Source organism: Oxyura jamaicensis, chromosome 13 (assembly GCF_011077185.1).
Source record: "Oxyura jamaicensis isolate SHBP4307 breed ruddy duck chromosome 13, BPBGC_Ojam_1.0, whole genome shotgun sequence".
Classification (NCBI taxonomy): domain Eukaryota; kingdom Metazoa; phylum Chordata; class Aves; order Anseriformes; family Anatidae; genus Oxyura; species Oxyura jamaicensis.
In genome coordinates, this window is record NC_048905.1 from 3,587,021 (window position 1) to 3,601,558 (window position 14,538).

At 37.3% G+C, this 14,538-nt stretch overlaps 1 protein-coding gene across 10 annotated transcripts in view; it reads left to right on the forward strand.

The window, feature by feature from the left end:
* TENM2 (teneurin transmembrane protein 2) overlaps positions 1 to 14,538 on the forward strand; it is an 823,338-nt gene that overhangs the window by 301,572 nt on the left and 507,228 nt on the right. For 6 of the 10 annotated variants that reach the window (XM_035338985.1, XM_035338975.1, XM_035338974.1 and 3 more), the window contains one exon: positions 7,241 to 7,531. In XM_035338985.1, the coding sequence (XP_035194876.1) occupies positions 7,306 to 7,531 (226 nt within the window). In that variant the 5' untranslated portion in view covers positions 7,241 to 7,305. Of the gene's footprint in view, positions 1 to 7,240; positions 7,532 to 14,538 lie in introns of those variants that run through there. The other 4 variants (XM_035338973.1, XM_035338976.1, XM_035338980.1 and 1 more) reach the window with 1 other exon arrangement.

The window sequence follows — 14,538 nt, forward strand, 5'->3', positions numbered from 1 at the left end:
AAGTTGTCATTCATTGCATAGACATTTATATTTATCTCACTTCTGTAAATGTTGATCAGTTTGATCAGAGACTTAATCAAAAATTATTTAGACAATTATTTCCTGACTCAAAAGTATTCTCTAGTGATAGGAAACTGTTATACAGAATCGTTAAAGCATGCTTAACTGCATTGTGTTAATTACGTAGTGATAAATTATTCTACCTTTCTTCATTAGCAGTGTTTTATCAGTAGATAATAGTATTGTTTGTTCTTTCTAGGCAGTAGAAGAGTAATAGTGTTGTTTAGGCAATTACTTTAACCAAACTTGGTCTTTGAAGTGGCCGGCTCATATTAGATCTTTAAATCCATTTTGTGAACTTGTTTAGCTATACCAATTTTAAGTCATTACATTAATTGAAAACTTGGCTTGTTGTATTGGACCGTAGGGGCTTGATTCTTTTATTATTTGATTTGCATACGGCCCTGACTGTGTGTAGGTAACAATTGTACAATAGTCAAGAACAAAGGACTGGAACTCAGGTTTCCCAGTGTGTAGCAATATCACTGTGTGACTTCAGATGGGTATTTAACTTGTGACACTTAACTTGATTTTCCCGTAGAAGGGTCATATATGAGATGGACAGCTCTCATGGCTGTCCTAAAGGCTAATAAGTATTTGTAAAGAGTTTTTAGTTAGGACTGGCAGCATGTTACCCTTGTGGGGAAATCCCAATTTTTTGATTTGGACAGTGTTTGGGATGGACGGAAGATTGTTGCTAGTTTGAGAAAAGAAGGAAGAACACTCTCAAAGAAGAGAAAAACAAGAGCACTTCACACATCTAAGAAACTCCAGGACACCCACAGAATTTTATTCTGTCACTTCCTTTCCTTTACATCAGCTTCAGATGGGTTTTGCTGTTTTATATCTGTGTATCTTGGAAGAAAAGTAGATGTCATTTCAGTCTCACTTATATAACTAGTGTTGTTCTGCTTAGTAATATTTCGGAAGGTTTATAAGCCTTTCTTTTGAAAACATGTTAAACTTTGCTCTTTGTAAATATTTGTGTGTTTTCATTGCTTGTGTCACCTGTTTTTACAAAACTTCGCTGTCTTTCTGAGTTGGTGCAACAAAATCTACTCCTAATAGCTGGTGATTCAAGGATGGGAATCAACATGATAGTTGACCATGCTGGACTTTTGACAACCAGTTACTGAAGTACATCAGATACAAGTAATATTTTGGGAATCTAAAATTAATTTTTTCAGGGCTTAAAACTTTGTAAATACCGTGTGTGAGCCAGTGAAAGCACTAAATCAGTTCTGTGTGATGGAGGATCTAAGGCCAATATTTTACCACCTGCTCTGGAACCTTGTCAGCTGTGTTTGGAAACCTTGTCATTTCTCATGTTCTTCTTTCTCAGAGGGGATGAAATAATCCAAAAGCATGAAGTTCCTAGAGGATGAAATGAAACTGAAGAACTGGTCGGTTCCTGTGTGCTGTGCTTTGCTTTAGACCTTGAGCACTGGCAGAAGGCTAGCTAAGAGTGAAATTTTAGTCGTAGAGTTTCTGAATCTACAGGGATATTCAGCTGTTGAGCTTGGTCGGCCAGAAGCCCAATCTTCAGTAACATTCAGAAATTTGTTACTGAGTTTGTCTAGAGGCTTTTTTAATTGACTTAAAGTACCCTTAAGAAAGAAACTCCATGTTTTTCCAGTGTTAGCTGATCAGCTGCAATTCTGAAGCTTCTCAGTGCAGAGGAGAGGATATGTTCACCATCCACCCTCACTGCTCAAAACTCTGGAAAATGAAGGCTTAATCCATAGCATTTGGTAAATGGTGTGAGGCTAAGGCTGGTGGAATGCTCAGTCTCATCGCTTCCAGGCCTTTCAACCTGATGGCATGTTATTTTCTGAATGGGATCCCAGAATAATCTAGGTTGGAAGAGACCTCCAAGATCACCGAGTCCAACCTCTGACCTAACACTAACAAGTCCTCCACTAAACCATATCCCTAAGCTCTACATCTGAACGTCTTTTAAAGACCTCCAGGGATGGTGACTCAACCACTTCCCTGGGCAGCCTATTCCAGTGACTAACAACCCTTTCAGTAAAGAAGTTCTTCCTAATATCCAACCTAAACCTCCCCTGGCGCAACTTTAGCCCATTCCCCCTCGTCCTGTCACCAGGCACGTGGGAGAATAGACCAACCCCCACCTCGCTACAGCCTCCTTTAAGGTACCTGTAGAGAGTGATAAGGTCACCCCTGAGCATTTCTAGGCTGAACAGTCCCAGCTCCCTCAGCCGCTCCTCATAAGACTTGTTCTCCAGGCCCCTCACCAGCCTCGTAGCCCTTCTCTGGACTCGCTCGAGCACCTCCATGTCCTTCTTGTAGCGAGGGGCCCAAAACTGAACGCAGTACTCGAGGTGTGGCCTCACCAGAGCTGAGTACAGGGGGACAATCACTTCCCTAGCCCTGCTGGCCACACTGTTTCTTATACAGGCCAGGATGCTGTTGGCCTTCTTGGCCGCCTGAGCACGCTGCTGGCTCATATTCAGCTGACTGTCAACCAACACTCCCAGGTCCTTCTCTGCCAGGCAGCTCTCCAACCACACATCTCCCAGCCTGTAGCTCTGCTTGGGGTTGTTGTGCCCCAGGTGCAGGACCCGGCACTTGGCCTTGTTGAACGTCATACCGTTGGCCTCGGCCCATCGGTCCAGCCTATCCAGATCCTCCTGCAGAGCCTTCCTACCCTCGAGCAGATCGACACACGCACCTAACTTGGTGTCGTCTGCAAATTGCTGAGGGTGCACTTGATCCCTTCGTCCGGATCATCTGTGAAGATGTTAAAGAGGACTTGTCCTCAGAGGACTGAGCCCTGGGGGACTCCACTAGTGACCGGCCTCCAGCTCGATTTGACTCCATTCACCACGACTCTTTGGGACTGGCTACCCAGCCAGTTTTTGACCCAATCACAAGTAAATCACAAGTATGCCAGTCCAGGCCAAGAGCAGCCAGTTTCTTGAGGAAAATGCTGTGGAAAATGTTGTCAAATTTAAATAATAATAGATTTAAACAGTTCTGGGATTTTTAAGAAGCTCCTGCGGTGCTGAATTCTCCAATGATGTTTTGGAGATAAAAATATGCATGCCTAAGAAGATAGAAAAACATGGCATACATATTTGTCGCAGTGTTTTCTTTAGTTGTATTTACAATTTTAACTGTCCTTAATCTGAAAATACTTTGTATAGCTTTTATCTCCTTAAAATAAATAAATAAGCTGCTTTTTCCCCTGCGGTAAAGAACAACACGTAATGCCTGTAAGCACTGTTTGTCTTTTGCTACTTAACTAAAATCATTCATCAAAACAGTTCTAAAACAGCTGTTTCAAATGTTGTGCTAAACACATCTCATTTGCAACATCATATTTAGAAAGATTAGCTACACTAAAAGGAAAATTCAGTGTCTGAGTTTAAAAAAAAAAAAAAAAAAAAAGGAAGAAAACTGAGAAATCCGAAGGAAGGCATCAATAGAAAATGAGTTTACGTTATTGCACCAAACAGACTGTCCAAATATACTTGGATTTTCTTGACCAGAAATCACAAACAGCACAGTTGTCATCAATGTTATTCTTGCAACAGTCTTCTTACTCTAGCGGTATTTCATCTAAAATTCCATTTTATTTATTTTCTTTTTTAAAAAAGAGCAGAGGTGATCCAGAAGTAAAAGATGTACTTTTCAGTAATATTAAAAGAAGTGAAAAATAGAGCAGTTAAACAATCCTTTTATTTATTCCCTTGAAATCTGTACCGTGTTAAAGCTGAAATACCAAATTTTCCTCATAGTGAACAGCATTTGAATCTCTAAATCACAAGCTTATTTCCAATTGTTGTTGATGAAAAGAAGTACAGGCTTTTAAGACCTGCTTTCTTAAATGAAGATAGGTACACGGTGTACTATGTGTTTTTTTCTTTTTTTTTTTTAAAAAAAAGACTTCCTAATATTGTTTGCACTATTGCAAGGTTTTGATCTAGTTGTGCTGGGTTATTTAGGGGCACAAAGTAAATGTGAAGTGCTTTGTTTTCTCTTGCATTCTGTCTATAGTGAGTGGCAGTTCTAATGGCCATGTGCACTGTAATAGTAAGGGATCATTAGAAAATTCAAGAAACAAGCACATAAATAAGATCAGTATAAGAATCAACTTCAAATTTAAAGAGAGTTTTAGCGTAGGCTTCACTGAGCCATTAAAATTCATTTTGAGTCCTCCCTCCATGCCTCCTATCGATTTGACTTTGCTAACACAAAAAGAAGTGGTCAAATGTTTTTAAACAATTTCTTTTAAAGAAAACTATTTTTCACTACTTAGCCTTTTTTTTTTTCCTTAGCCTGTAGGACACATACAGTGTTTCGATGCTATTGGATATTAAAAACCCCATTGTTACACTCTTGCTACCACTGCTGTTGTTATGTGCAGTTATACAGCTCCTGCATGTGACCACAGGAAAGCTTCCATGGGGTGAATGGTGAGTCCAGTTTGTTAGATACGTGTCAGTTGCTGCTTGCCCAATATATATCTGTGCATCAGCAGCAGATACAGCGCCAGCCCTCTGATCATCCTCGTGGCCTCCTCTGGACTTGCTCTAACAGATCCACGTCCTTCTTGTGCTGGGGCTGTGGACCTGGATGCAGCACTACAGGTGGGGTGCTGCAGGGGCAGAGTATGTATCTTACCATTACCTGATATTTTTGTGTTTGTAGCATAATTTCCCTAAACTCTATGAAGAAAATTTATTGTGGGAACAATTTCAATTAATTCCATCTGCCTGAGAAGATGTTTTAATAGGCTAACATCATGGAAATACTCAGAAGCACTATCTCAGTCATAGTAAATCCTTCTTTTTAATGTAACAAGGACATAAATGTTCTTTCATAAACAATAGAAATAAGGCCAGACAGCTTAAAGTACAACAATCATGAAAAAGAAAAGATGTTTGTTTTTCTGAACTGATAAATAGACAATACTTTCATATGGAATAGGCTTTTGTAAAGTACAAAACAGTAATGTGAAGACAGAGAGAGAGTAATTGCCAGTTTTTGCTCAATTCTATACTGTATTCATCTCTTTCTGTGTTTTATAACTGTGATATATTGATATCTGAGTTTGATGAGATAGTATTGAACTGGGATCAAAGAGCCAGGCATTGTTAATCTTCTGAACGATCATTATCTCCTCAAACTTCAAGCAAGGGTTTGTGCCACCAGTGCTAGCAAGGGTATTTATATGCTTTACACTGCAATAAATATTGTAGGACCAAAGAATTCAGCTGAAGAATACAGGTATATAGAAGTCAGTTTAGCCACTAGATGTTCAGAGGGGTGACAAATGGGAAGAATATTTTGAATGTTTTGTTTTTCTTTTAAGTTTTAACCTTAATCTAATACACTAAAGACAGCTCCACATTTTTAAGTGCTGAATGCTTTCTAATTTTGTTTTGGCTGTTCTGTATGCTGTTTTCCCCTCTGAAATGTAGCATGACAGATAAAAATAAGAGGAAAAAAAAGAGTAAAGTAAGCATGTTTACACTTTTTATCACTCACAGCCTGACAGTACTTGTGGGTGGCTTAAAGCAGCTGTTCCACCTGGTTACCTGACTTCCTTCTTTAAAATATAGGTGTTAAAAACCACAAGTCTAAATGTCAGAGTCTAAATGAAGCCAAGAAACCTTCTCTAAAGTTCATTAGCAAATCTGGCCAAGTACAGTTACCCTTTCACAGGGACATCATCTATTGCAGCCAAAAAGCAAAATACTGCACGTATTTTAGCTAATACTTATGCCAGTGTTGTGACCCCCCTTAAATGTGCTGTGTGAGCACCTGCAGCGATGCAAGACATGCCTGCCTTATGGCTTTTTCATCATCTTTCTGCTGGAGTTGGTAGCCATCATGGCAGGGGGAATCGTACTCGTGGGCACTTGAAGCAAGAGCTCTGGCCAGGGCTGGTAGCGGCGGGCAGGGGGAACCTGCTCCCCGTGTCAGCTGGGCACGGAGTAGGCACCCCCACAGAGGGGAGCACTGGGAAAGGCAGTGACTTCGATTTTCCCAGCTAAATGAGCCACAGCCATTTCCTCACCTGCTTAACCGCATACAGAAAAGCATACATTTTTGTTCCAGTTTTGTTTGTTAGCACATCAATGTGTTTTTTGTAGGCAAAAGTTTCATTTCCAGCAAAAGGTTTTGTCATGAGGGTTTCTAAGAAGCAGTACAGACCTGGGCCTGGGATACCACAAGAGAAATACATTGATACAAATACCAACTCGAAATAATTAGTACCCAGTGGGTAGGGTGCTCATGCTTAGTATATTTCTTGCTTTCTACAGTATCTTTCATTTTGTAGTTTATGCATGCTAATGGGCATCTATTACAGTGTATATGCCTCAGTAAGTGTGTCCCAATTAAGTAGACTACAAGAATCTCTCTCTTTCTGGTCCATGAGCAAGAAGATACTTGCAAAATTTTAAAGGAGTGCAACTGCTGAGATGGGGAAGCTGGTCATCTTGAGGGACAGTGAAGAAGATGGTGTGATCGTGTTCCGTGGTGCACAAGAGCAGCCACTTCCCACAGTGTGCTTAGAGCCTTAGAGAAGTGTGGAAATGTTGAGTCTGGGAAGGATCTCTGGAGATATCTGGTCCAACTTTTTTGTCAGAACAGGGCCTTAGATTCCAGGGGCAATAAAATTACTTTCTGCTGCTTTTGAATATGCTGTTAAAGCATAATGTACACTGTTGTTATGTGTTAATACCGAGTAGGAATAATCTTCTACGGGCAACTGTCCTGCAAGCTTCATTCTTCATTGCAAGCCCTCCTGCAAGAAGAAAGGAAATATTTAACGCTGGTTTGGGTCTGCTTTTCTTTGTACTGTTGTATAACAGGAAGAAATACTATGCTGTCATCTCCATATTGTTATCTCTGCTCATTCAAAAAATCAGAAGATAACTGTTTTTGCGTTATCATTGTATTTAAAACTTTTCAGTAAGATGATCATTTAGATAAAATGCAATTCTGATCCAGAATTTGATTTTTCTCTTTTTATTTTTTTCCCTCATACCCTTCTATTCAGGTCAATTATTTCAATTTCTAGCGATACATGATGTGTATCTTTTCTTTCCTCTCAAGCTGTGCTGAATTTTTCTTCAAGGCTACCTTGGGGAAAATAGAATAAAACAAAATGTTGCTCATTTTGTGTTATCCTTTAATTTTTTAGGTGATAGCGACTGACCCCAAATACGAGAGCGGCTTTTCTGAAAACAATCTACCTGACAGACAATAATGGACATAAAAGATCGAAGACACCGCTCTTTGACGAGGGGCCGGTGTGGGAAGGAATGTCGCTATACCAGCTCTTCACTGGACAGTGAAGACTGCAGAGTACCAACCCAGAAGTCCTACAGCTCAAGTGAGACTCTGAAAGCTTATGATCATGACACCAGGATGCACTATGGAAATCGGGTTTCTGACCTGGTTCACAGGGAGTCAGATGAGTTTCCAAGACAAGGTATGGTTCAAGTCAGAACTGTTTTCTTCTATAGTAATCCTTGGTAGATATTTGTTATTTGTTGTACTGTACCAGTGTTACAAGGAGTTTCAGTGAAATAGCTGTAAGAAAATGGATGCTGTTTTACTGTTACATCAAACTAGCAACTGTTTTGTGTTAAAGTAGGAAGCTCTTTCTCTTAGATCTCTGATATTGTTAGAATTCACTATTTATAAATGAACCACAACAGGATCCACCATTCAAAACATTTGAAAACAAATGCTAGCAACTCTTAGTCGGATATTGTTTTCGTTTTGTCTTGTGATATGCTAATGATATATTTGGTTTTCTAGGTTGATTTTAGAAATAATAACGACACTTTCACTTAAACTTGTCTTTCTTTGACAGGGTACCTGTGCTGGAAAGATAACTAAAACACTGTTATGGTAAAACACCATATGGTCAATGTATATTAATTACTAATGAGGTGCCTTGGCATTCCTTTCCTCTTTTTAACTGCTCCGTAATTTACATGTGTGAATGCTGTTTCCTCTGGCTTCATTTTGTCACTGCTTACTCTTACTGCTTACCCTTTACCTCATAAAAACTGGAAGGAGGAAACCCATCCAATTACTTCTATAATTGGCTATAACGTGTTATCACAACACTGGGATCCTACAACTAGTATTTGAAATAACCTGCCTGTGTGAACTTGTAAGCAAGGCTGTTATGTTGTCTTTTTACAAAATATTCCTAGCTTTAAATGTGTTATATTCAGTGAATGAATGAATTAACAGTCTAAACGTTTTTAGTTGAAAAAGTCTTTTTTCCTATCTATGTATGCTTTTGTACTACACACATACATGCCTGCATGTAGTTTTACTTTCATTTTGGTATTTACTTGTCTTCGTAAATCTTTGTCTTCATAAGTCTTTGTGTTGAAACCATTATTGAACATTATTTCACAGGAACAGTGTTTAATCATCTGGTTAACTTGACCAGATAGCCTGATTAAATTGTCAGTCAGTCAACAATTAGATGTGGTTGCTTTTAAAATAAATTACTTGGCTTAGTTTGGTTCAAGAATTGGGTACAGTCTAGATACAGGAAGGTACAGGCAGTACTGAGGCATAAAAGTATAGCTCTTCTGAGTCCCTTTGAACAGAAGGTAAATTATCTAGTACATCCTTAGTTGCTAAAATTATTATTTCATATGTGTGCTTGTTACTGGCATATGACTGTTGTCTACTAGACACTTCTAGTGTTGTGACTGCCATGTTTTATGTAACTCAGGAAATTCTAAGAGGTTATCCCACTTCTCTGTGGAGATAATTCTGTAATCTCGTGTCTAATAAAAGGTCATTTTTTATACTTCCTGTCATGTCATACAACTTGTTTAAAGCATTCTGCGGGCAGTCAGTGTCTGCCTTCACCTTTAAAACTAAGTATCTATTAATTTGCATCCCTAATTAAACCCTCGTCTAATCCCTGGTTTCTCTTGCATTTGTGTACAGACATTTTAAAGTGTTTGCACTGTGCTTTGTCTATCAAGCACCCAGTTCTCTTTTCTGAGGTAATCTCTGTTCTTGTAGGGTCTTTCTTTGCTTAGACATATTTACCTAGAGATAGTGCATCAAACTGCAACTAGATCATATGAGCTACTGGAGCCATTTTCTATGTGTTTTGTTCAGCCTTTGTGTACAGGAGTCATCTAAATATTACTTCTCCCTATCTGGATGATTGATGCTTCAGCTCGAGTGCCTCATTTTAGTTTCCAGGTCATTATTCGGCATTTCATGAGGGTGTTCTTTTTCTTTTGATTACTGATTTGACAACTGTTCATCCTCCTCTTGCTCTTAATGTGTTCTTATCTGCCCTCTTTATGAAGGGGAGTGCAAATTGTTGGTAACTGAATTGAAACGCTCCACAGACTGTTCCTGCTAGTCTGTGTCGTTATGTCCAGATGAATAAAGTTTATTTTATAGAGCCAAAGTAATTTTTTTTTTCTCAGAATAATAATAAAAGTAGTAATTCCTTACTTTCCTGCTTCTGTTAATGTTAGAAAAAAATCTTTAGAAAATCTGAAAATCTGTTAATAAAGTTATTTTACTGACATTAATATTTGAGGTAACTTGGAAAGTAGATATAGATTAAGACTTGGGACATGCTCTCTTATACGTTGATTTTATATGGATCTAAGTGTGGTTCATACAGTAGGAAATAATGTTCATTACATCTTACGCAGTTTCCAGCTGCAGGCATGTAGAAATTTATAAATGTAAATTTATTCTGAGTGGGTATTTTGATGGGATTAAATTATTTAGGAAATAAACATGCTTAAAATAAATAGTCTTTAGTTTTTTTGTTTGTTTGTTTTTTTATTCTTCCGTTATAAAAGACTGGAATATTTCTTAAGCAATTTTAGATATTTTGCTCAGTGTTTTTGTCTCTTCCATTCGTATAGCTATAGTCTTGTCAAAAAGTATCTGGTTAACCTTGGCACTGGAGCTGCTCGAAGCAGTTATTTTTAGCTGTTTCCTGATCATAAGGTGTTTGGTTTTCAAAATGTTAAGCAAAAGACCAAGTTGTACTACCACCATTTGTGTTTACAAGGCCTTCACAATGAAATGCTTGTAACACAAACTATACTCGGAGCTCAGATGTCTGAAACAGATCGTCTTGGTTTGGTTTAGCGTTTTGTTGTCCTTCAGTTCTGGCTTGGTACTCTCATTCTTCATGAAAAGACAGTGTTGAAATATAAACATCTCCCAAGGTTAGTGTGAACAAAGCAAATGTTAGGAACACTGATGACAGTATAGATCTGAGAATGTAACTTAAAATCTTTGTCATTGATTGCAAGTTTTGAATAAGCTTTTTCTGCCAGTTGTTGACAAATCCACCTACCAAAGCAAGTTTCTCTCTGTCTTAGGTGCTACTTCTGGTATGTTATTTGGAAGTTTTGCTATAAAGGCATGAGGGATGACAAGACTTTCTATTACCCAAAGCACTTTAGTCTGGCATTACTTTTATTGTTGTTGTTTTTTTCCTAATATAATTTTATCTCTGATTTTTCTAAACAATGAAATTTTTTTGAGGTCTGTTTTTTGGCATAATAATATTAATACAAATAAATCAGAATAGGTTTAGCATCTTTGTGTCAAACGTATTTTCTGATCGCCCTCAATCTTCAGATTCTTGGCTAAAATTACATGTCAGGTGTGCAATTAAACTATTAGTTTGCCTGAGATTTTCCCCAATATTAAGATATATTTGTTATCTAGTACCTGCACTGGATATTCATTAGGCAATCAAGCTGAAAAATTAAGATCTTCAGTGTATGAGAGAGCATTCTAGCATCACAAGTTGCCTTAAAAATCCTTTTTGAATGCAGTATTTTAAGATGAATAGGAACTTGTGACGTATCCTAGCAGAAAGTAGAAATCAGTGTGATTTTTTTTTTTTTTCTGAACACCATGTAATTTTACATCAAAGAGAACCAATTATCATACTTGATCATATATATATATATTATTTAAGGAAAATACCATCTTTTTGACTTCATCTGCTGACACAGCATGGTGAATGGAGGTAGATCTCCTTTAAGAAAAAAAAAAAAAAAAGATTGTGGAAAGACATTCCTTAGAAAGGTTGCTTTGAAAGGCAAGCTTTCTTTCTGTATGCTTTGTAACCAAACTGTGCTTAAAAGAGCGCTCTCTACAGAGTTATTGGAGTTTAAACTGGGTTTCAAATGGGTGATTGCAAACATTAGGATTCTGCAGTTCTTCACTTGGCATTCATAGCTCATAGCTTTTGTATTTCTGCATGAGCCAAATGCCAGGCTTCATCTGATGCAAAATTTATTACCCAGCAGTTATACTGAATTGACTGCTTTCTCATTCTCAGGTCAGATCTAGTTTAGCAGTAAATCTCTGCTGTGAAATGTAAGAACAAATAGAATATATATTTGGAGTTCCTAAAGTAAGTTGAAACAACACAATGATATTAAACTGGGCCAAACAGTCTTCTAAAATATTTTGATTTTTTTTTACTACAGTTAATTATCTTGCTTTGTATGTCTTAGCTTCTCTTTTTGCATGCTGAGATAATTTCAGTAAAGAACAGGCAATACCTTTCTGTACATCAGCTCTTTTTTATTATTATTATTTATTTGCATACACTTAAAAATCTGTGCTTTTTTGTATTCTATTTGAAACTGTAAGTATATGAACAGGAATTAGAAAAAAGTAACATGTTGTAACAATGGCTATAAAACTGTCCTTAAAATTGCCCATTATTTTTATTAATGTCTAATAGATAACTGTTATTACAGTAAAATCCTAGGAGAGTGGGAATTGAGGAATATAATGCACCCGGTTTTCGTTCACATGAAGTTGTGTCAGCCTGCCATGCTGTTCAGAATTTCTTGGGTGTTTCATACTGCCTCTTGTCTCCATATACATTGAATATACTTCTTGAAGGAAAAAAACAGCAAAACAGAAAAAATCCACATGCAACGAAGAAACCAAATCAACCCAAAGCTGTTTGAGTCTACATTTTATTTTTACAGACTACTTTAGGACAGCTCTGATTGCTGCAAAAAATAAATATTGTTTTCTTGTCTTGCTCTTCTTCACATCATAAGTCTGTCACCAAACAATTTACTGGGACACGTTTGAAGGAGCACGTTGCAATAACAACATTTCATAAGAGTGGTTAAGGTTAGCCAGGTTTTAAGTCTACATGGCCAGGTATTCTCTGTCCAGCGGTAACTAATGTACTGCTATACTGAAGTGATAGTTGCTGTTAAGGGTTCTCAAGGTAACTGAGCTTTGTCTCTTTGTTTATATTCCTAATAACACCCAGATGAGGTTTCAGGCCTTTTGCAATCAGGCATGAGTCGTACTCAACTATTAGGGTCAAAGTAGTTTATCCCTTCAAGATCCAACTGAATTTCACTGATTTTAGTTCTATTTTTTCTTTCCAGAACCTGTGACCTTTTTAAAATTAAATGTTCCTCTATAAATAGATTTGAATTAAAAATGTTACAGGAAACCTTTCCTTATATTCTGTTTGGAGAGGGATCACATCTTTTAGTTTTCTTTTGTCGTGTCAGTTTATGAGTAGCTTTCTGGCATACGTTTCTTTTTGGTATATCCATACTTGTACTTAACTCAAAACCCACGATGAAGGCAGGTGGGAGAAGCTTAAGGAGGAAGCCTTTAATATCAAATCAGATGTAGGGTATCTTGTGCAAGGGGAAAAGCCCTCGAGGCAAACTTCCTGTTATAACCTGTGCACACATGTAACTTGGACTGCTGTTGAATGAAGATTTACTTTGGTTTTAATGCTTACCTGAGAGAGATGCGATCCTAGTGTAAAATATTTATTAAGGTGAGACAACATATATATATATATATACACCTTATTTAATAAAGCAAAGATATTGACCAAAACCTCCCTCCTCTGCCTTCCTCTTCTCCAATTCATAAAAGACTGTGTAGTTCTTATTGTAACCGGATTTTTTTTTTTTTTAAAAAAAAAAAACACACACACAAAAAAACACTATGCATTTGTTTCCTTTTTTTTTTTTTTTTTTTCTTTTTTTTTGGATTAATATATATTTTATCATCTTTATGCATTAATTTCTTTAGGCTTACTTTCTAGCTTCTTGTACTGACAATGTTGGTAGCATTAATAATGGATCTACATAGCAGCAGTACTAGACAAGCAAATAAGTTAAAAGAATAAACCTTTATAACACCTCTCCCTAAGTATGCTTTTAGGAGAGGAGAATACACGAAAATCTAACCCAAAATACAAGGTGTCTCTCCTCATTTATACTGTAGCATAAGTCAAATGGCCTTTAGAGATGTAGCATTAAGATCTATTGATATATATGAAGTAAACTAAAACTGTGTCTATTTTAGAACAGAGTTGCAATAATATAAGATCATAAGAAAACTTCTGTGTAATTCTCAGGATGGTTGAAGTGGCTTTTCAGGAAAACCTGATGGAATAGGCTCAGTTTTGGGGGTGCTCCCAAATACCTATGCATAAAGAGTTTTCTGTTCTTTTTTTTTTTTTTTTTTTCCTTCCCTCTTTGAGCAGCAATCTCCCTGATCTATAAAGGATAGTTTAAACTGGGTGATCTTGAGAATCTCTTCTTTCCACTTCCCTTTCTCTTTCTTTCCCCTTCCATCCTTTCCTGGTTCCTTACCGTTTTATAGCTTAATATGTTGTAACTTAATTTTCTGGGTCTGGTGGCCCAGACCTGCTGGAACTAATCATAGAGCAGTTAGATTTTCTAACACAGGCTTGTTGAATTAAGGTGCAACTCTTGCTCTCATATTGATTTGACTAGTTGAGCCAGTGTGTGTATCAGCATCTTGGCCATTAGGAGTCCTCCTCTGAGACTGTACCTAGATACTGAATTACAGGGGATGCACTCCAGCCTGCAGGACTAGGCACTGCACAGATAGACATTGCAATTCAGCATGTTGAAGTATTTAAAATTTCATTACTATGGAAAGACAATAATCAACTAATAGGTTAAAAACACAATGTGATCAATTGACGTATTACCAGGATTCTTGTTCTGGGTGAGCCTAATAAAGATGAAGTTGGAGTTTAATAAACTACTGTCTTCTGAAACTTTACATTGAGAACCTATGAAGCTGACAGAGGACTCCAGTAATAATTAATATGACCACTGCTGGAAAACAGACTGTTATTCCAATATTAATATGTATTTGTAGAATGAGCAACAAACAGCTAGACATAATATGTGAATACTGTGTAGCCACACAGTTTCTCTCTGGGAATAATTTGTTATTCTTGCCAGTTTTTCTCTAGTGATCATTATTAAAAGTCAGCATTGTTTGCAGTCTAAATTATAGAATTTGAATGCAGGGATTTCTGATGCAAATATATATGCATGTATAGATTCATGCTTCTCCCTTCTGCCTTCCCCACTTGCTAAAAGTTTTTTTTTTATTATTTTTTTATCGCTGTTATGTTGGACTTCTCAT